Raw genomic sequence first — 22,954 nt, forward strand, 5'->3', positions numbered from 1 at the left:
TTGTCTTTTTTTTTTTGCTAAGTGTAGGAATATCTTCTGAACTGACCGGGTATTTCCAACATGAAATAGAAAGCTGAATGTTGAATGTTGTTACATGGGCTGCAGTGTCAATTGTTCCTGTTATCTGCTGAAAAGGAGCCTGAAAAACTTGTAAGATTACACTAACAATACAAATGTTGAAACCACCTGCTGGTCTGGCACACTGTCAAGGAGAAATCAAAGCTGCAAATCCAACTTATCTAATCTGTGATTTGGTGAAAGAGCAGAGAGCCGTGCCTAAACGCCTCACACTGTGTAGTCACTACGTGGGAAACGGATCATGGGAGTGCTGAGAGTGGAGTAATATCAGTTTCATCATGTAATGCTGCACAGGTGTGAATCATCAGGACTGGCATGGGAGAGGAAATCTAATTGATCCTGGCCTGAGTTTTTTCTTTACCTTTCTATTCAATAATCCTACAAAAACCAAAACAAAATCCAAAGATGTTCCGGCAGAAATTTTTTTTTATCTGAGGCACTCTTCCCATACAAAAAGTAATGTTTAAAAAGCAAAAGGTGCTTTTTAAACATTTAGCCAATAAATAATAAAGTCTCTCTTTTACTTTTTGTATGTGAAGAGTGCCTTGGATACATGTTTTCTGTCGGATCATGACCTTTTGACCCAAGCTTCAATCAGCACCTCTCCACGCTACGCTGAAGCCAAAGCAGCGTTCCTCTTGTAATGAATCCAAAGATGTCATGTACAACTGGAGTGAATACAACATTAAAAAGACCAAATCCTACAAATCGAACACATTGAAACCCCACACTAGGGGTGAATCCTACAAGTACAGACCTGATCCAGATTTGAAAAGGCAACGCTTTGAATCCGCAGTCTCAGTCCACTCCTTTAAGCCAAGTTCACAGTTTGTAAAGGTATTAGAGGCTGTTTTGTTGACTCCAGCAGTTTGTCTTCTTATCTTCTAAGCAGGACTCTGGTTAATGTTGACAGCTGCCATATATATGTGGCTTCTCCCTTGGAATATAAAAGTCTGAGTGAAAACCTCCTTTATCCAAAAACACAGCTCTCTTTCTTTTTGATCTGTCTTTTCCCTTGAAAGTCCCTGCGAACGCTCCCGTCCCATATAAGTTGTTGAATGACAGGAACGAAGGAGGGAGCGAAACTCTTGTGTGAAACCTCCACGCCCATTTACTGTTCACGCTCTCTCTCTCTCTCTCTCTCTCCTTCTTCTTTTCCTTTCCTCCCACACACTATCCAACCACCAACCCTTCTCCTCTCCCTTCACTTTAGTCGCATTGTTCCTCTATTCTGCCACAGGTTAGGCCTCTCTCTCTCTCTCTCTCTCTCTCTCTCTCTCTCTCTCTCTCTCCATTAATCACTGTGTTACAGGGTAGTACAGCCATTCCTCCTCTCCTTCCCCATGCAGCATTCCAGTGGAACCTGGAAAAGGTGTGTCAAAACCTGCCTTGCCTTGGGGTAAAACACACAAAAAGAGACAGCTGGCCTTATTGTTTTCTAAAACCATCTTCCTCCACACATGGGAAGAGTAAATAGATGCCATGTTTTTTGTCTTCTACTCAACAACCGGTCATCTTTTAGTACATCAAAGCAAGAAAACAACAATTGCAGGTTGTATCACACTGGAACATTTTGCTCTCCGTCCCTCCAGAGAGTCTCAGCAGGCTTGTGGTCGCTCACAGGTTAACGCCGCACGGTGCGTCTCCAGACTTGCGCCGTCCCTCTGTCCTCTGACCTGCAGATAAGAGACATTTTTACTCCTCTGTGTGGCCTCAGCGCTCGACGACTACCTGACTGCATTTTTTCACACCTGACGTCACGACGCTGTGACACACTGGCTCTTCCCTCGCAGTGAAGTGGGAGGGAGGAGTTTCGTCCAATCACACCAGGTTTCACACAGATCAGGTGTGTAAAACATGTCGGCCTCCTGCGAGACGTCATTCAGCACCGCAGTGTTTCTCATAAATGTTGTCTCTCCATTTCAAAAAGTGGAACAGAGTGAACAGATGAGGTGATGAAGAAGTGTCATTCTGAAAATCACATTTGTACTGGCAGGTGAATATAAAGGCTGCACCAGATTGGGATCTGCTGCTCCTGCTGTGGTTCATTCTGTGGTGTTTCCAAATAGAGCAGTAACACACACACACACACACACACACACACACACACACACACACACGCGCTGAACTTACAGCTGGGTGTTAGAGGGGGAATGAAGGCTTTTTTAGCTGGTGAATGTCACTTTTGCACCTATTTTTTGGGTTTCATTCATTCCCACAAGAAGAATGAACAGAAGTCACATTTCACAACAGAAATGTGTGATTTCTGTTTTCTTCTCAGATAAATAGCTTCTGTTACAGTTTTGAGGTTATAACAAGTTATCTAGGAGTTCCCATAGACAATTTTAATCATGCTGAAACACAAATGACACAATCAGAGCCACCGCTTGAAATTCTGACACCGGTTCCTCTTCCAAATGACAGAAGGGTCGCAGGTTTATACAAGTAATTGCTCTTTTGACGCCATACTAAACATGTCAACTTAAACTGGCCGATATTTGTGGAAGTTTGAAATGGGACGGCCTTCTTCAAAAACATGAGAGATACCAAACTGTTCATTTGGTGTGGATGAAGATGGGAGTCAAACGTTGTGTATAAAAAACATAAAATAATTGTTTAGTATAAATTTTACTGAGCCTCAGTCTTAAGGAGACACTGACTCATTTACTTTACACGTTAGTGTCCCATGATGAAAAATGTCTTATGTTTATCAGCCTCTTCACCTATAGACTCATTCATAATCACTATAATATTCCTTTATGGACTTATAGCAAGCTTATAGCATGTGGTATTCAATAATGGGTTTACAGTGACCTTCAGTGGAAATAGTACAAGAATGTCCTGCTCAAGTACAAGTATTGTTACTTTGCTGATATTTTACCTAAGTAGAAGTGTGGAGAGCCATACAATCTGTCCTCTGTAATGGATGTGATTTAAAATGTAGTGAAGTACAATACTACATTAAAAATGTACATCAGTAAAAGTAAAATTACTGACTTTAATAGAATACTCAAAAAAGTACAAGTACATAAAAAAGCTACTCAATAAACGTGGGTAAATGTAATTAGTTACTTCCATCCTTAGTGACCTTATTGTATTTTATTTTAATCTCCTATATTATCACTATGCTATTCCTACAATTGGATTACAATATCTCTCTCTCTCTCTCTCTCTCTCTCTCCCTCTCTCTCTCTCTCTCTCTCTCTCTCTCTCTCTCTCTCTCTCTCTCTCCCTCTCTCTCTCTCTCCGTCCAAAAATCGAGCGCACCTTTATTCGGAGCTCCGCCTTAAAACTTCCAGTCCACCAATAGGAAAGCTCCAAACTATGAAGGCGGAAAAAAAACACGGAAGTGCAACAGAAAAAAACAAAAAAAACAAGACGTGAGAGTATCTGGACCCGACACGTCTGCACAGTTACAGTGCGATATGTGTCGCTAAAATGGCCTTAAAATAATCCTGTTCCAGTGGATTTCACACTGCGAGACTGTTCGTTACTTACTCCAAAGGTTAGCCGACATGGAGAAAGATACAAGTCTGCTTTTGGCAACTGAGAAATATGGCTCCGGAGAGTCATGGAGATATCTGGTGAAGGATGGAGCCATGGAGAGGAAAAGAGACGGGAGTGAAGGTGGAACAAGAGGGAACTCTGTTATTGGCGTGTTCAAAGTGAGGATTATAACCTTTAAACTGTTAAAAAAAATAATTTACATGTTCTCAGTCTGTTCATACAGCTTCCCCCCCCCCACACACACACCTGTGCATCTCTGTCATTTCAGAGTGTCTTCCTGCCTCAAGGCTATCCAGAGAGCGTCAGTGATGATTACCTGCAGTATCAGTTTTGGGATACAGTGCAGGTACAGCAGTAGACTGAGAACATCATCATCATCATCATCATCTTCCTCATCATCATCAGTCATCGGAACACACTGAAGCTCTTCATCTCCTCCTCTTCCTCACAGGCTTTCTCCAGCTCTCTGTCCGGGACTCTGGCCACCCAGGCTTCTCTGAAAGGAGTCGGAGTGGGAAACCAGGAGGCGACAGTAGCTGCTGCCACAGTCACCTGGCTACTGAGAGGTGAGTACAGGCAGAGGTGGGACCAAGTCCGCTTTGCCCGAGTCCCAAGTCAGTCTGAAGTGTAAATGTAGAACATCAAGTCAAGTCAGAACAAATCAAGAGTCTAGTATCAATTTAATAGCTTAAAGAAAACAAAATATCTAGGACTTTTCAATGCAGTTTTGTTATAATAGTTATAATAGAATAAAAACTTGGTAAGTGCATCATGAATTTGACTGTGACTCGAGTCCCCACCTCTGATTTCTAGTAGTGTGCCGGTGCAACACAACGTTTTTTCTTTGGATAGGGGTGCAACATTATTTATTATTATTATTATTTAGCTCTCTTTATTGTTAAAAACTGACACGTTTCAACATATTATCTTCGTCAAAGTACATGTTACACAGGTTGGCTCCTCCTTTTCTTTATTTTTTTGTTAATGAGTAATCAAGAACAGGTGTGCCTATTAACCCAGAACATCAAAGTATCAAAGATACTGTACATAACACAGCAGCACAAATGTAAAAATACAAAATACACATCACAAAATATTTATTGTCATAGTCAGATCAGAATCAGAATCCTTTTATTGGCCGAGTATATTTGCACATACAAGGAATTTAGCTTAGTGGTTGCTTGTGTACTTTGTTAAAAGGCGGAAAGAATAAAACACAATATAAACCAATAAAAACAGTATATAAACAAACCAAAAACAAATAGAAACAGTAGAAGAAAAAGATAAGATCCGAATCAAATGCACTGTAAGTAATTGCAGATATACATGCATGAGACAATTCAATGTACTGTATATATGCAGGACATTTCAATACAAACCACATTCAGTGTCCATGAGAAGTACGGTACAGTATGAGGTGTTGGTGTTATCCCGGGCTGACTAGCAGCTGATGAACTAAACTGCTGTGTTCCTCTGCAGATGGCACTGGCATGTTGGGGAGGATCCTGTTTGCCTGGAGGAAAGGGTGAGCTGCTGCTGGAGCTCGTCTCATGTGCTGCTGCTGCTGGAAAGTGTTTGTCATGATCGTTAATGTCGTCTCTTGTCTCTGTTCCAGGAGTAAACTGGACTCTGAAGCTAAGAAATGGAGGTATGGCTGGTATTTGGGTGTTGAAGTGTTTAATGTTTGGCCGCTGAGTATCAGATTACCGTTTGACGCAGCAGATCCTCTCTCTGTGTTTCCTGCCAGGCTTTTCGCCGACGTTCTCAATGACATCGCCATGTTCATGGAAATACTGGCTCCAAACTTTCCTGCTTGTTTCACCTTGATTGTTTGCACTGCAGGGATATTCAAGGTAAAACGCTTTTCAGTATTGTCCAATTAACTCATGTTAGGTATTTAGTGATGGATATAAGCTGATTTTATACAAACTGAACTAACACTGTCGTGCGTTTCTCTGTTCCAGTCCATAGTTGGAGTTGCAGGTGGAGCGACCAGAGCGGCTCTGACGGTCCATCAGGCTCGCAGAGACAACATGGCCGACATCTCTGCTAAAGACGGGAGCCAGGTACGACTGAGATTCATCTGATGTGTCACCCATGTTCTCATAACACCGTTTACTATGGGACATAACTTGGTGAACTGTGGTAACCTGTGGTGAATGACAGGGTTGGGGGTCAATTCATGAATGAACTCATCAATACCAATTCAACTGAGGAACTGGAATTTGAAAAATCTACAGGAATAAGAATTGGAATTGAACTGGAATTTCAGGAAGTTGAATTTAATCCAATGTAGTTCTGTGAAATTCCATCTTTTTTTGTTTTTTTCTTACCACATATCTGAGATTACACGTAGTGTTATATATTATCAATACTGAATATCTTAACATGTTAAAGGTTCCTTTCAGGTTGTGTTTGATGCAGAACATCTAATCGTAACACATCCATTATGATTGAATGTTTTTGATGTCTTTCATTTGATTCATAATGTTTGATTTATAATGTTTAGCAGCAAGTCCAGATAACCTCTCTTAAGCCTTGTTCAGACTGCCTTCAGACTAAGAAGTGGAATTTCACGGAATTCAATGGAATTCAATTCTGTCATTCCCATTCAGTTCACATTCTGTTTCCTTAGAGCAATTCCAGTTCCAACTGCAGGAACTGAATTGGAATTCACCATCTACTCTCAATTAAATCCATGAATGGCTCCAACCGTGTTAAATAACATGGCACACTGTTGTAGTACAATGCTTGATTCAAAGTACCTGTTATATTTTGATTGTTCCAAGGAGGTACAGTAGTAAATATTAAAGCAGTGGTATTTACCACAGTACAATATTTTACTATGGCATGTAGCCTCATACAGATAAAGGTACCGTGGAGACAATAGTTTCAGAGCTGCAGTTTTATGAATTTAAATCAATGATAATTCTGTAATACTGGCACCAAATCTGAGAAAACAAAGTTTCTGATGTGGGAATGTTAATGATAATGTTCCTGGACACCACTCATTCTGGTTTATGTGTTTTATTTTCCACAGGAGACTCTGGTGAATCTGGCCGGTCTGCTGATCAGTTTGGTTCTGATTCCTCTCGTCACTGACAACCCACTGTGAGTGTATAGGGTATATAAATGATCAAAAGATGCTTTCAAAGGGAAACTCTCTTAAGATATGACAAGTCAAATGATCACTCTTTTGTTTTTGAGTATTTGAAGGGTCTGTCATTTTACTGATGTCCCCCTGCTCCCCTCTCCGCCTGTCTCTGCGCCTCAGACTGACCCTCAGCCTCTTCTTCCTCTTCACCATCCTCCACCTCTACGCCAACTACAAAGCGGTGCGTTCGGTCGTCATGGAAACCTTCAATGAGGCGCGGCTGTCCATTGTGCTGCACCAGTACCTGAGAGACGGGCGGATCCTCAGTCCTGTAGAAGCCAATCAGAGAGAACCAGTGTTCTTGGGTGAGAATCGTGGTCGGACGTTGCTTATATATTTTATAATCTCTTAAAAGTCAAAATCATGAACACTTTCTGGCTTGTTTTTTTTCCAGAGTTTAGAAAAACGGTGCCAGTCAAACTTGGAGTGAGGCTAAAGGAAGTTGTACAGAGGTAATTTCATGTGCCAGTTTTGTTTTCACAGTAAATATGGACACACAGTAAAAGATCGACCCAGTTTGATATAATTCCTCTCATTTTCTAGCCCAGAGGAACTTAATTTGGCTTTGAAGAACAACAACATGCCTTTCCTGTTAGGAGTGAAAAATGGTATGTTAGCCTATCATGTCTTCTTCCCATTTTAAGTCCACAGAATGACGATTTGTTTGAGTGCCATATAAAACATCTTAAAGTTGCCCACATCTCAGTATTTTTATAACTTTGTTTTCTTCCTCTCAGGCTGTGTGTGTGTTTGCTTGGGACCAGAAGCATCTGTAGGTGATGAAATCAGAGCGGTGTGTCAAGCTGTTTGTCTCAGCAGCGCTTTGCACCCTGAAGCACCACTGACCGGGGCTTCACAACAACCTCTCATACAAAAGAGACAAAGTGAGCCTTTAATTCTATATTTGTTTTCCTCCATGACATGAATAGAGGTGCTTAAATTTTACAGTCAGTCACACTGTTGTTATTCTTTTTGAAAGGTCATTGGGAAATGGTGTGTGATAGTCACAAGCTGATGGACCACATTTTCAATCCATTTCTCAAGGGTAAGCAGGCACAAACCTGTTTAACAAGCCATCAACTATATCTTATGTATTTTCACTGATAGAAAAATGTTTCTGCTGTTTTTAGGTGTGGAAGCGGCTGGATGGCAGATAAATCGAACTCTGCTGGACTGGGATGAGTGGAGGGTCGAGTGGAAAGCAAAGAGCAGTTGAAGTGTCAGACACCTGGACCAACTTTCTCACTGATTGTTATGTCAAATCATGTAATGTTTTGATATTCTCTGAATACAGTCATAGTACATTTTGTAAGAACCCAGAACTTTGTTTAATTTATTCTTTGTCCAAACCTCAGTGAAAAAGGACCATAGTAATCCTGTAATACATTTTGGAAGAACACTATACAAATATTACAGAAAAACTATAAGTCCATATAGGAATATCTGTGATACCATAGGAGATAAGAAAAACACCACAAAGTTTAAGTTCACTATACACTATACACTGTGAGTCCTTCTAGGAATATTATAGTTAATAGTGATTTTTCTTTAGGTAAATTAAAAGTAGGAAGCAGGTGGTGCAGTGAGCACATGTCATCAATTCAAGTGACTTGCACCACATTTCTTTATTTGATTTTGCCTTTTACTATAAAATAGTATATATAAAGACATTGGATTTCCCTGTGCATAAATGTGTCATACAAATGTATGGTTGATTGTGGCACCAGCTGCAGTAGCAGTGCCTCAAAGCGGCGCTGTTGGGACTGCATAACCAATAAATACACCAAGAAGAAGAAGAAACAATAACATCCGTTGGTCAAACAGGTTTTGGTCAAGTTTTTTAGAATTTGCAAGAGTAATACCGGAAATGGAGCCTTCAAAATGTAAGTGTAAAATTTGTCACTTGTGAATAAAAAGAATATTTTTTAAAATGATTTCTTGGAAACAACGATCGTATTTTCATTTACTAACGAATACTACGTAAGTATAAATTTGGTTTTCACGACGATACTTCATATTATTACAAAAACGTTGTATTGCATGAGGGTTTTATTTTGAAAATTGTGATCGGAAAGTGTATTTTTGTTTTTGCTTGACAGGTCGCGCAGACGACAACAGAAACATTGATTTGTAACTCCTAAAGTTAGCATTGTTTAGTATGAAATGGGCAGGTTTAAATGTAGTGCCTTTAACTGCGAAAATTCGAACCAATCTGATGTGAAGTTTTTTAAGTGAGTATTTTATATTCCTAACCTAAATGACCTAAGACCAGGGCATCGTAGCAAGTTTGTGAACTAACGTAGTTAGTTAACACTGGTTAGTTAGCGTTAACTCTGATCTAGCTAGCTCTTACCGTTAGCTAGCTACGGTGCCCAGCTCAGGACATTTCAATATGTTGATGAGTAAAAGAAAAGCCATCTTCCAAACAGTGTAGCTCATTCAGTCCCTGTCAACATGGGTTGACTTTTCATTCATTCATTCCCAGCTAATCTCCAAAAACCCCAAGCTACCTAGCGTTAATAGACAAGTATGGACTAGTAATGACAAAGGAAAGACAAATTCAAGTCAGTTAACCAGAAGCATTGTCTCACTTTAAGACAGTCAGGTGTGGAGAGAGATTGCCAAGAATAAAAGGTAGGCTGGGTAGGCTGGGTAGGGTGTGTACAATAACTTTTAAAGTAATGGTCAGTGGAGTATAAGATGTCTTATTGAATTATTAATAAAATGATAGCTAGTATAGTATAGCTAAAGTACTGCCTGCCTTTATATAAAGGTGGATGGTAAAATGGATTGGACTGAGATCCAGGTAGACCTAGATAGGATGTTCATTACTGTTGCCAGTGGTTGGCTGGCATGCTGTTTGCATTTAATATTGACTTTCTGGTGCGGGGGTAGCCCTATACATCTGGAGAGAATATCACATTAAACTCGCAGTTATTGTTGCCTGGCTTATTGGCAAACATACAAAATTGGTAGAATATGGCTTACGCCCTTTTATGTATTGTTAGGATCCACTTGGCAATTTGGCTTACACCCTATTCACCAAGCAGCTCTTATTTCAGTAAACTTCCAACTCTTTGCATTGTGTGCCTGTTATTCCCACAGTCTTCTTCTACCAAAATACACAGTTACAGGCGGTGATGAGCAGTGTGAACCATTTTCAACCAAAAGCCAAAAGTTTAAATTTTATGGAAATAAGTGCTGCTTGGTGGATATATGCCAAATTTACCAGTAGATCCCAACGTTTTAGAAGAGGTGTTAAGTAATGTTTTACTAGATATGTAAATAGATCTTTGAATGGAGTTTGGTGTGACGTTTATATTAATTTACATACGTTTACATACAAGAGAGTTGTAGAGACTGTTGTAATCAGTTTTCCATGTCCACAGGTTTCCACTGTACAATCGTCAGAAACTCAAAAAATGGCTCCTCAATATGAAGTGGAAGGACTGGACTCCGTCTCGTTTCTCCGTCCTGTGCATTAATCACTTTGAGGAGAAGTACATCGACAGAACCGGCAAATTTGTGAAGCTTCGAGAAGATGCAGTCCCCACTATATTCTCTTTCCCTGAACACATGGAAAAAAAGACGGTACGTATGGAGTCACTCGGTGGCAGCGAAGCATTGGAAAATAAAATAACAACTCCTTTTGAGAGGTAAAGATAGTAGGGCAGTTTGTGTTTTTAAGAAGCCGCTAACCAAGACTGCTCTCAGTCCATCTGTTTTTTCATAAGTGGTTTTGAGAAATTGACAGTAAAATCCGAAACCCCCTCTTTAACCAAGTCCAGCTGTATCTGATCATTTCTCTTGTGTAGCATCACTGCAACTATTGCCACTGAAATTGTCTCTTTCTGACTTAGGCCGTCATCAACCCAAGAAGTAAGAGATACAAGGTAAGAAGATGTATAATGTTGTTGTCATTGTACTGTTAAAATTCATCAGTGATGATTTGTGGACAGATTTTATTAACTTAGTTGCTCTATTTCCCCTAAACTAATAAAACAACAGGGCTTCATTAGATTTGTGTTAAACATTGAGGAAAATAATGTACAAACACTTTTATTCAAGCTATTTTTCAGTTCAGCACCATCAGGTTTTGGAGCAGTTGGAGCATTTATATTCATGCACAATTATTTGGAGTACCTTGATACTATAAGTGCTTTTTGTGTGTGTGGGGTCATCAGTATATGGTTCGTCACAATCACAATAAGGAGGAACTCCTGAAATGATTGAACACACAACTCAGAAAATGTGTGTGTTTCCCTGTATTCTGAACACAGCCGGCCACTGCTAAAGCCTCACAGACGAATCCGGCTCGTTCTCCACCGGCAGCGGCTCCTACAGCAGCAAAGCCGTCAGTCCAGAACCAAGAGCCCAGCCGGACAGAGGAGGAGTCTGCTGTGTGAGTAACTTCTAGTCCGGGAAGCCTTGTGGTCTTAGCCTCTTCATTTAACCAGAGGAAACCGCTGGTGCAGCATCTGCCTCCACTGCAGATTCATGTGACAGTTGGTCTTTACCACAAACTCAATGGAAGCAGCTCTTACCCTCTACTACAAACTCTAAGCAGAAAATAGGAGGTTGCAGTGATGTTAGATCAATTCACCAGCTGATTGTTTACGTTGGAAGCTCTGAGCAAATGGCTAAATAAAGTTTTCATGCTTAATCCAAACCAGCATAACCATGAATCTAAACTCGTAAATGTTTTGTATTAGATGTGTAGTCATGTGGGTTTTTGTCTCTGTCTTTTAATGTGTCGTTCTGTTCTGGTTGTGTGTTCAGAGACCCAGAGAAGTTTGACAGGTGGAGGATCATAACGGATGAAGCGCTGATGGAGATCGAGTCATTTCCACATTTCTTCCATGGTGACTACTGTTTACCACAGGTACAGGACATGACTGCACATGTTGGCTCATGAGATACATATTTACACATTTTTATTTACCGCCACCATGGTACATGGTGTGCATGGTGGTGTCTGTCTGTGTGTGTGTGTGTGTGTGTCTGTCTGTGTGTGTGTGTGTCTGTCTGTGTGTGTGTGTCTTCTGAACACAATAACTCAAGAACAACACATAATAGAAACTTCATACTTACACCACAGGTTCCCCCTATAGAGAAGCACTATAACTCCTTAATGCTTTAAGATACAGAGTTCATATTAATACCACCCATGTGTTATGTGAAGACAAGTATGATGACATTGATTTTTTTGCTAATCAATACAGTAATTAGGTTATTAATAACCTTGTTAGCATAACTAGTTATGTGTAATATGTCATGGTGATTATAGTGGGACATTAGGCAGCTCAAGTGCCTCTTGTTGTCAGATTCCTTAATTTGCAGTCGCCCAGTTGCCTTTGTGTAATTTTCTACATGCATCAACAGGATACTCAGTGGGCTCCAGATGATAATTTCAATGTAAGTAGTCAACATGATTTTAAACTACAATAGTTCACATTTTATACTCCATGATTCTCATATTTTCAAGTATTTAATGAATTGCTGTTCTATAATTTCCACAGGTAGAGTGTGAAGATCCTGAAAAGTTAATAGAGGTACGACTACAGACTGAGCAGTCATTTAACATATTGGCCCCGGTTTAATGCAACAGACCGATATTAATTACAAACAAATGCAGTTGGGACAATTCATGCCATCACATGTTATATTCCTACATGATCTGATGTTTTACCCTCAGGTGAAAGAGCCTTGGCAGTGGCTTGGTCTGGACGTCAGAGGGCCGTTTCCCCCGACACAGAACGGGCACAAATACATTCTGACTGTGACAGATTACTACTCCAAGTGGGTGGAGGCTCTCCCGATGCAGCTGTGCCTCGCCTCACAAGTGGCTGAGCATGTCACGGACATCATCTCCCACTTCGGCTATCCTGTCAGAATCCTCTCCCGACTGCCTCATGACATCGTCCACAAAGTGAGCTCTTACTGTCCTACGATGCACATCATCATTTACAATACTGCGTTCTCTTAATATTGATCCAAAGTGGCCAGTATCTCACATGGATCTACTGTGTGAATGTGTCCTTATGCTAGATCAACAGAGAGCTGAAAGATCAGCTGAAGGTCAACATCTCTCTTGTCGTCCATCATCAGCAGACTGGCACCGCGGATTTGATCACACAACACTTGATTGACAGGTCTCTGATTTTAGTTCATGACAGTTTGGGTTCTTAAAGGTGCTGTGTGTAGCTTTTTTAAACATCAATATTTCTTTGTCACATTAATTGTGATGCCTTGGTATAATTACTATAAACAAATGAGACCATGGTTGAGACGATTGGTAGCCTCTATCTCACACCAGTGATATTGTTAGTGATAGTGTTTCTCAAAATTAAGACTACATCTCCCATAAACCCTGTTGCTTCCTGTCACAAAGAGGATTTTGCTTCCTGCCCTCTCCGTCCCTGGCGTTGCTCTGGGTGCGTTTGTTTTCTCTCTGTCTTTACTGAAGAGGATAAACATGTTGAAAGCCTTACACTCTGAAAGTTTTAGCTCAGTTTGTGCTGCAAACTGAGCTAAAACTTTTGTTCTGTAAAGCAATCCAGCTTGTCTTCTTGGCGATGGTCTTGTTTGTTTACAGTAATTATAATAATGTCTCAAAATTAATGTGGTAATGATTTATTGATGTTAAAGGAAAAATCCACCCTTGAGTACTCTTACACTGTTATATATCATCAATTTGTAAAGCTCATTGCATTCCAGGAGTTATTTTGTGTTTTATTTACTTTTTTGGTGAACCCGCTTTCCCAGAAGTTGCCCAGAAATACAAGGTGCATCACCAATAGCTGACTTTTAACAGTGTTAAAGTGTAGGGTGGATTTTTCCTCAAAAATGCTACACATATCACCTTTAAAGACTCCTATAACTGAAAATTACCATGGTATATATATGCCAAGCCTGCATGTGAACACTAAAGCTTCTGTCACCGATGCTTCCCAACAGGATGATAAGCGATCTGATAGAGCAGCATGCGGCCGACTGGGACGTCTTCCTCCCCGCCAAGGTGTTCAGCCTGTGCTTCAAAGAGCATTCACAGACCAAGGAGAGGCCTTTCTCAATGCTCTGCTGCAAGGGACTTCAGCCTGTCCAAGCCCCCAGAGGACTGAATGTAAGTTCATCATCGGACGTGATTCTAACACTGTCTCAGGTTTTGAATAAAAATGAATGAAATAAAATAAAACGACCCTTCTGTTCTCACCCCTCTGTCCCACAGTATGCTTACTCCAAGATCCGGGAGAGCGCTTTTGTGGTTAGATGAGATATCTGACATGCGTTTGGTGAGTTAAGTCCATTGTTTGAATTTTGTGTGTGTACATGCATTTATATAATAGGTGAAGTTCCCCCGGTGGTCATGGGATTTCTGGAATATCATCAGTTTTTAGGTGTTTTCCAGACAGGGAATTTGATCAGTTGGTTCCAACAAACTTCCACAGCAACCTCGCTCTCTTGAATTTTTGTCATTCTGTAGTTCAAAATGTATTTCAGATTTTACTCATTTGTTTTCCCTCCATCAATTAATTGGACGCTCATTTGTTTGATATATGCAGTTCATTTTTGTATCGTACTTTTTGGATATTTATGTTTGTGTTTATTTCTAACATGTAACAACAAAAAAATAAATAAGAAACAAAACAAGAAAATCCATCAAATAAGCCCAAAAAAAAAGAAACAACAGTAATATTTGTAATATTTTATTACGGTTGTTGACATTGTACTACGATGGAGTGTCCTACAAATGCATCTCAGAAACAGTATCGCTCCAAATATGTGTAAAAGAGAATAGAATTTTACCGTGTTTTACATAATAATGTTTTTGTTTTTTGTTTTTTCTTTACCTGAAACTCATTTCTTATTGCTCTTTCATCTTTGTTTCATGATGAGTTGATCCTTTTGGTAGTGGAAGGTAATAACAGAGTAATGAGTGGTAATAACAGAGTGGAAGCTAACACTCCTTTCCTTTCCTCTTACAGATTTTACCACAGCCGGACCAGGCATTGAGCTGGAAAACATAAGACTACTAACTGCTGTCCCTATTTGTTTGTTTGTTTTTATTTTGGGTGATGAAATGATGTTAAATTTGTTAATAAAGTTGCTTTAAAAAAGAATTAAGTCTTAATTAAGTCTGTCGTTAATTTCATGAGACATGCAGCATGCAAACTGAGACTGTAAATCCTCCTGTGTAAAACAATATCGGCCTGTTCACTTAAGCAAAGTTATATAATAAGCTTGTTGGCCTAGTCATAGTGTTCTGTTACAGCAACACACAGCCATCTTGATGGGAAAATAACAGGTGATTATAATCAAATGACAGCCACAGCCAATGAGCTGTGTATAAGGTAAAGCACTGGTAGGAAATGCATGTGACATCATGGGAATACTATGAATAGCGTCCCCACCATGACTTGTTTTCCACTTATAAGATACAAGTTCACTTTTGTGCTATGTTGCTGTAAAAATGTACAAATGATCCGTCCATAAATGCAATATACAGCATATCTGCAATATAGGGGTATCTGCTATGCAGGAGCTGCTGCATCTGTATCTGCACAGGCAATTACAAGACAATTACAAGTTACAACTTTTGTGATTACAAATTACATTGTTCATGTAAACACTACAGTACTAATTTGCTAGTTTGTCCATACAGAATGGATCAAACAGATCACTGACAGCCTCGTTATCAATAATTTAACATCTAGGTGAATTAATAAACAGTAGCCTTCACAGGGATGATGAGTTATTCTCACAACACTCTGTGTGTAGTCTGTGCACAGTTAAAAACCCTTCTTAACAGGAGATTTGAACTTATTAATTCCATAGACCCAGGAAAAAAAGTGAGGAAGAGGAAACATCTCCCACAGGAACCAAATATACCAAACTGCGGGCTTGCAGGACTCTCAGCCTGAAGCGGCTGAACAGCAAAAGAAGGAAACGACAGTGAAACTACCTTTGTTGAGCAGCTTCACACAGCAACAATTAAATTTAAAAGTGTTCAACAAATGTTCCTCGAAAACTTTGTGGCTCGTTGAACGCAACTGGACTGAATAAAGTTTAGGCGCCGCCCTCTACCGGTTGACAGCGGCAGTGCGGGTCTGGATCTGACAGCTGTTGTCGCTGTGCAGCGTGGGAGAGCAGCGGAGGCGTAGCTGTGTGCAACGAACCGCAAGAAATGGTGAGTGAGGAAAACAGAAATATAGCTCGTCATTTCATGACCATTTGGTTCACCGACAAGCGTTAATTTATCGATGAAGCTTTTCCCTGCGTCTGAAATGTGTGATGTCAGTAGCTGAAGCTAGCTTGCCACAATAAGCGATCCTCAAGAAGCTGATGACATCAGTGATGTCTTTGTTTAGCTAACCCAGGCTAACGTTGGTTAACGTCAACAGACTAGCTAACGCTAGCTGACCGAGGCTGTTAGAGCTAACAATGCACACATCGACAGCAGTGTTAGCTTAGAAGGGTCCAAACCAAAAGCTTTGGAAGTTGACGCTGTTTTGGTGTAACGACTGACCAGCTAACACAGTTAGCTTTGGACCAAGTAGCCAACTAGTACCAAGCTAACTAGCCAAAGTTGTCAGTAGCTAGGTCGGCTAACGCTATCGTTTTAAAACAACTTTGCTAGATATTGTAGACACGTTCCAACAAAAAACGTTCTTGGTACTTGAATGGTTAACATTAGGGCCCTTACAGTTTGCTTAGCTAACTTAGTTAGGTAGCTATTGTAGCTAAGTATGGCTGTTGAAACGACTAGCATTAACTTAGCCACAATTTGTAGCTTAGCCACTTAACTCATGACGCCAGCTGCTGCCTTCAACCACCATGATTTTGAGACTGGTGTGCTGGGCTCTGGCCGGGGTATCACCTTATGATGGTGCAGAATTGAAGTTTAAATTGTTTGTCGATTGTTGATAAACCGAGGACTGACTGACTTATCAGCCAGCTAACTGAACAGTGCTTTAACGCACAGCTTGAACGCTGTGTAACCAGGTAGTTGCTGCCTAACTTTTACCAAGAGTAGCCATCCGTACACATTGAGTTGTTATGACGTTAGCTGCATTAATATATTTCTGATATGATACAGGTTTGATATCTATTTGTACAATGAGACTTAATACTTTGTCACATTATTTAAGATGGTTTCACAGCTGTCAGCTTGTTATTCTGCAGTATCATTTGGTGTTTTAAGTGTGCATCATTCTCCCCTCTTCAACACAATTCAACAAGAAAGTGGTTTGAGAAGAATGCTCATGCTTTACTTTTGCACAAGGTGTATCATTTGATGGATTTTGCAATAATAAGTAACCGACAGGTGACAAATTTGGAGTCTGAACTTAATATTCCCATTAGTCTATGAACACTGAAGTTGGCACATTCTTTGTTGTTTCTTACTACTTACATTCAGTAGGGGGCTTTCAAGCAAAAACTCACCCTAAACAAGTTACACGTTATCCCTATTTTGGCCAGTTTATCAATATTCATAAATGCAGTATGAACCACTCTCACAATCACAATGCTAGAAACCAAAGAACTAAGATTCTAATTGGTGATGTCAAGAGACATTTTTGGAGGTTTTCCTATCAATAACAAGTAACAGATAGACTAATTTACACCCAAAATTAGGTTTATTCCTTAGTTTTGAAACAGAAAATGTCCATTCATCCTGGATACTCCACCACTGTGCACAGAATAAGTTTCAATTTTGACTGGAAAAGCTCCAGGAAATATTGCTTATAGCTTCAGGAGATAGGCTACTTGGTCTTGCACTCAAATCTGGATGAAACTGTGCGAAATCATGTGTAAATTGTTTCAGGGTGCAGTTTTCCTGCAGAAGCTAATAGTTTAATGCTTGTTAAAACAGAATTTAAAGGACAACAGTGAAAGTTTCTGATGAATATTCTGTCAGTCCGTCATATTTCAACTTTCTCTCCCTTAATCTCTCTTCAGGATGTGTTTCTAATGATCCGACGTCATAAGACGACCATCTTCACAGATGCCAAAGAGTCCACCACAGTCTACGAGCTGAAGCGCATTGTGGAAGGGATCCTAAAGAGGGCACCTGAAGATCAGAGGCTTTATAAGGTATGATGACCTGCGACTGATGTGGAAAGTATTTGGGTCAGTTAAATGTTGGAAAGACTGAAGGACAAAACAGGGAAAGCATATTCAAAATCCCTTACAGTATTCACATTTATTTGTAAATGGCCCTATTAGTTTAAGAGATCTACCTTGATGTATCAACAAAATTGCAATGCAAGTACGGATTAGTCAAAATAGTGTTCTCCTGGAGTGGGTATACAAACTGCCTCACTAGTGAAATGACCAGTTAATGGACCGCAGGCTTGTAACTGAAAGCTTCCTGGTTGGATGTTATTGTTCTCCAAACCCATTTGTTGATAGAAAGTGTCCCTGAAAGTTTAGACCAATGTCAGAGTTCCCATTCATGTACTCTTCAGCCATCTCTCTGACGCAGCAGAGTGTTCAAATACGAAAATAAAATGGTGTCAAGCTCGTACCGCTCCTTACCTGCAGCTTTTCATTTACATGACAGCTACAGGAGTTACTAGTTCAAATTTAACTGGCAATGATTACACTTTCAACTTGTTTTTGCCGTAATCTGCCGTCCAAACACATTTATAAATCCCATTTGTTCGCTCTGGCCTGGTGGAACTTGCATGCTCTTTTAAACGGAGCATCAAATTGGATTTAGAAATGCCCTTACTAGGGATGGGACGATATATCGAAATTCAACATATCGCAACACAAAAATGTCACAATACACATCGTGGGGCAGAAAAATGAGTCACAATATTTGCTACATTTTATTCTGCTGTAGTAATCACAAATCAGGCGGCTTGCTCATCACAATTTCACAAGCTCTCCATCACCAAAACCTCTTCATGACATCATGCAGAGCGCTGACAGGCTCTATGAGATGATGTGCGACCAGTGAATGAAGACCCGACTCTACTCTACTCTAACCAAGTACCCTCTGTTCTCTTTTCCCTCCCCAGGATGACCTGGTGCTGAACGATAGTAAAACACTCGGAGACTGTGGGTTCACAAATCAGACAGCCCGACCTCAGGCCCCCGCCACGGTGGGATTAGCTTTCCGTCTGAGCGGTAAGAAGACGTCGTCCTCTGATCGTGCTCCATATATAACCTTTCTTACTAAGTGGTGTAGTTGTTGTACCAACTACTCACCTGTTTGATCCCACCTAGGTCTTTATTTATTATTCCTTTTTGCCAATTGCCAGCTGTAGAAACACAAAAAATTTTTACTGCAGGAAATGTGTTATAAGAATTTTTACACCATGTTTTCAAACTGAAGAAGAGTTATTTTACTGAGAATACCCAGCAGATAGTCATGGTCGGCTGTTCATGAACTCATATGGATGTACAGTATGTGTGCTAACAAATGAAAATGTTCCACTAACTAAAAGGAAATATTGCTTAAGGTTTTATTTATTTATTTTGATGCTGAAGGCCAGGCATCATGTGGCTTGAATGGAGGATGGATAAATAGATAATTACACAGGTACACATTTATAGAGTTACCAGAGGATATTTCTGTTATGTATCAATCTTGTTGACAGTAGATGCAGATCGTATTCTTTTCTAACTGGTTTACTCCGGTACTCCACTGTCATTTTGGCTTTGACCAGAAGACTTCAGCAGGCACTGATTAATTGGTGATTACTTTATTTTAGTTATTTACAGAGGGATAGGTGAGTCTGTGGGGGGAAAACAAACTATTTTTTTTAGCAGTTTTTATCTCCGTTCACTAAATAATTATTTTACACCAATTTTTTTTTACTTTCCTCTGATACGTCCTGCTTGGCCCTGATCACCAAAGAGGCGGGAAAACCTAAACTTACCAAAGCTTCAGACATCAAAATACTGAATAAAACTACAAGCCAAGTGAAACTACTAAAACTAACAAATCTGAGCTGAAAACTAATTTAAACAACATCAAAATTAAAATAAAAATGTTAAATACAATGAAATAAACGAATACAAAGCACAGAAAAAAATTGCAACAGTGTTCATATTTTCTCTTTCCTCTGTTAAATTTATAATAATTATCTGTATAGCGCTTTTAAAAGCACTGCTGCAAAGTGGTTTACAACAAAATCAACAGCAAAAGCACTGACAGCAAGGTAATAAATAAAAAGGGCAGGGCAAAAAACCTAAAATTAACCATATGGGGGAGGTGAGAAACAATTAATAAAAGATTATTAACATCAAAGCAAGTTTATAAAAGTGAGTTTCAAGTGGTGATTTAAAAGATTAGAGTGATTCAGTCTAAGCTCCTTGGTCAAGTCGCACCAAAGTCTAGGAACTCTGATTTTCTCCCCTGATCGGATTTACTTTCTGTTCCTCATTCAGACTGCTTCCCCTGTTTGTTTGTGTGTGTGTGTGTGTCTCTCTCTCTCGTCACTGTTGTCACCCTGCGTCTTTGTCGCTCTCTCTCTCTCTCTCTCCCTCAGATGATTCATTTGAGCAGCTGAGGATCGAGCCGTTCTCCAGCCCCCCGGAGCTCCCTGACGTCATGAAGCCCCAGGACTCGGGCAGCACAGCCAATGAACAGGCTGTACAGTGAAGGGGAAGGAGGAAAAAAGAAGAGGGAAGCATGGGGGAGGGGGAGGGGGAGGGGGGGGGGGGGTCAGAGGGAGGACACACACACACACACGGGAGGGAGGGGTTGACTTATGGGAAGTGATGCCTCGGCGGGTGAGTTTTACCGACGACAGATCCTCAGCTGGGCAGAAAACAATTACAAACGTGGATTCCCCTTGTTGTAAATGGGAGGATGGGTGGTAAAGGAGGGGGGAGGGGGGGGGGGGGTTCACACTCGCGCATTTATCCTGAAATAGGTGAACGCATGCTAGATAAATCGATAAATTCACACGAGACCCCGAAGAGATACCTGACGGATTTGTCACGACACTGTCAGTCATCCATGGGATTGGTAAAGGCTGAGCGTAAAAGAATCGTACCTCCTTATTTAATTCATTCTAGTCTTTATTTAGAGTAAGGTTATTGTCGCCTTACTTTGTGTTTTTATTATTTTTGCGGGCTTAAACGGGGGGCGGGGGGGGAGTCAGTCGTCGAGGCGTGACTTTTTTTTTAGGCTTTTTATGTTTGTGTGTTTTCTTTATTAAAATATTAGGATTTAACATTTTTATGGTCTCTGGCCTGGTTGTATGTGTTGCGACAGTAGCTAGGAGTTTGTGGATTTGTACGTTACTATTCTATTTAGAGAACATGTGCATGAGGAGAATCCAGAAAATAAAGTGGATTCACTTTGCTGGCAGGAGAATCATCTAAAGTGGGATTATGCACACAGCGGAGGATCTGGCTTCGAGATTGAACGTTTGTTGGTACTTTTTTCCTTTCATGCCTGTAGGTTTAGTTTCTTAGCGGCTCACAGAAGTTACTGAGATGTGATTTGTTGGTTTTTTCCCCGGACACAGGCGAGGACCCGACGTCGAAAATGAAATGACTGACCCGCGTAGCAGCCATTGAAAATGGCTGTGAAGCGGTTCTGGTTTATTTTACCTTACTAACAAATACGGGAGGCAAACCAACTTTCCTCTGCAACATCTGATTGGAGCTCATGAGATCTTGGAGGTTTCCATGACATCTTGTTGGCTCCAATCAGTGGACCTAATATGTTTTAGTGGGTATAATCAGTTAGTTATAAGTTCAACAGGTAGTTCGTTGTGTGATGAGTTGTGGAGCTGTGCCTGTGATTGGGGGGCGACACATTTCCCCCCCCCCCTTCCCCCTGAATCACTGTCCATTTACTTCCTGCTGCAACTTGTGTTGTATTATCCCCCCTGAATATCTTAATAGGCATTCTTTTGTTTTCCTAAAACCAAAGGAGAATTGGAAATGAACATCTTCTGTACATTTGAAATTTTGAAGTAAAGCATATAGTTGGATTTCCAGATCTAGAAATCTTTTATTAAAAACAAAAAAAATCCTCCATTGGAATGTGATTACGTCAATACATGGCAAGGATTTTCTGTCTTGGGGGGTTAAATGAAATTGTTGACATTAAGGCATAACAAAAAATATTTGCAAATTGTGGCTGTTTAAAAAACGGGACTTGATTAAAGCTGCACTTGTAACTGACTTGAGTTAACATTAAAACAACTGTTTGTTTTTCATCCCTGTGAACTGTGGTCTTTTGTACACTAAACGGTCAGTGGCAACGTACTGAGACACTGGTATTGATTCTTTTTGCTGCATACTCAAACTCAGTTTGTCATCAAATGAGGAATACAAGGCACAAGTAGACTCAGCTATAGATTTGTCATTATTTGCTCACACTACTAAATATGGAGAAATAGCAGTTATTATGCCCCTGTTGTGCCTATATACATTGGTACAGTGCTGAATGAGTTCATGGCTGCACAGCTGATAACATGTATATGCCTTGAGCTAGTACAGTAGTTCATGACTGAAACTTTACTGTTTTATTCTTCAGGCTGGTGAGATTGGTCTTGATCAGGATGTTCAGGGTGGGTGCGCTCGTTTTGTAGCTCAGGTAGTCGGCAGCCAAAAAGTAACGGAACTTAAGGTGGAGCATCATAACCATGGGTGTATTATCAGTAAACGACGAATTTACAGGTTGGCTAATGCTGCCTTCAGGTACTCCTCGTAATTCCACTATTCCCATAAGTCGTAATAGCAGCGCATTCAAGTGCTATTGGTCGGAAATAACACAGTGGACCCCTGGCTGTGACAAAAGTAGTTTTAGTAGTAGAAGAGGGGAAATGCGCTTTAGGAATGTTGATGAAGTTTATTAGGCAAAACTTTTATTTGCACTGGTAAGTAGACCTGTTAATGTCAACATATTGTAGTTATTAGGACAACTTATAAGTACGGGCAAAGATGTGTGACAACTAAAAGTAATCCAAAGAGTGGAAAAATAAACTTGTAACAGTAATCATTTCGAGTGCCAAATGAGAATTTACGACAAACAACATAAGTACATCACTTTTGCCATCAATTATGGACATGACTTCCATGCTGGCAGGCCCTAAATGTAACATCTCGGCAACTTGGTTACCACAGCAAACTTTATATCCCATCATTGTAATATTCCTCAGTCGTTTTTTATGTGCAGCCCAGTTTTCTCCGAGATTTCCGACAACACTTGAAGGCAGCATACGTTAGCTAGCCAGCTAGCTC

General features: G+C 40.3%; 3 protein-coding genes across 3 annotated transcripts; all 3 read left to right on the forward strand.

Moving 5' to 3' along the window:
• Positions 1-3,451: 3,451 nt before the first annotated feature.
• Positions 3,452-8,617, forward strand: rusf1 (RUS family member 1). The gene is made up of 14 exons (XM_071900923.2): positions 3,452-3,743; positions 3,854-3,931; positions 4,037-4,151; positions 5,065-5,110; positions 5,201-5,233; positions 5,333-5,438; positions 5,550-5,651; positions 6,626-6,696; positions 6,860-7,044; positions 7,134-7,191; positions 7,283-7,347; positions 7,477-7,623; positions 7,719-7,784; positions 7,870-8,617. Exons 1-14 carry the CDS (start codon positions 3,594-3,596, stop codon positions 7,953-7,955), a joined length of 1,308 nt encoding a protein of 435 aa, XP_071757024.2. The 5' UTR covers positions 3,452-3,593; the 3' UTR covers positions 7,956-8,617.
• LOC139912999 (uncharacterized) lies at positions 8,616-14,850 on the forward strand. The gene is made up of 12 exons (XM_078284916.1): positions 8,616-8,622; positions 10,129-10,330; positions 10,600-10,632; positions 11,020-11,141; positions 11,519-11,621; positions 12,122-12,154; positions 12,259-12,291; positions 12,435-12,668; positions 12,788-12,891; positions 13,697-13,862; positions 13,968-14,031; positions 14,725-14,850. Coding segments are annotated over exons 1-11 (1,077 nt in total). The 5' UTR covers positions 8,616-8,620; the 3' UTR covers positions 14,013-14,031; positions 14,725-14,850.
• Positions 14,851-15,854: 1,004 nt separating this feature from the next.
• Positions 15,855-21,927, forward strand: elob (elongin B). Its single transcript, XM_071900934.2, has 4 exons — positions 15,855-15,926; positions 17,699-17,833; positions 18,766-18,874; positions 20,242-21,927. The coding sequence occupies exons 1-4, from the start codon at positions 15,924-15,926 to the stop codon at positions 20,352-20,354; spliced, it is 360 nt and encodes a 119-aa protein (XP_071757035.1). The 5' UTR covers positions 15,855-15,923; the 3' UTR covers positions 20,355-21,927.
• Positions 21,928-22,954: the final 1,027 nt, after the last annotated feature.

The sequence above is a fragment of the Centroberyx gerrardi genome, chromosome 7, assembly GCF_048128805.1.
Source record: "Centroberyx gerrardi isolate f3 chromosome 7, fCenGer3.hap1.cur.20231027, whole genome shotgun sequence".
Taxonomy (NCBI): Eukaryota; Metazoa; Chordata; class Actinopteri; order Beryciformes; family Berycidae; genus Centroberyx; species Centroberyx gerrardi.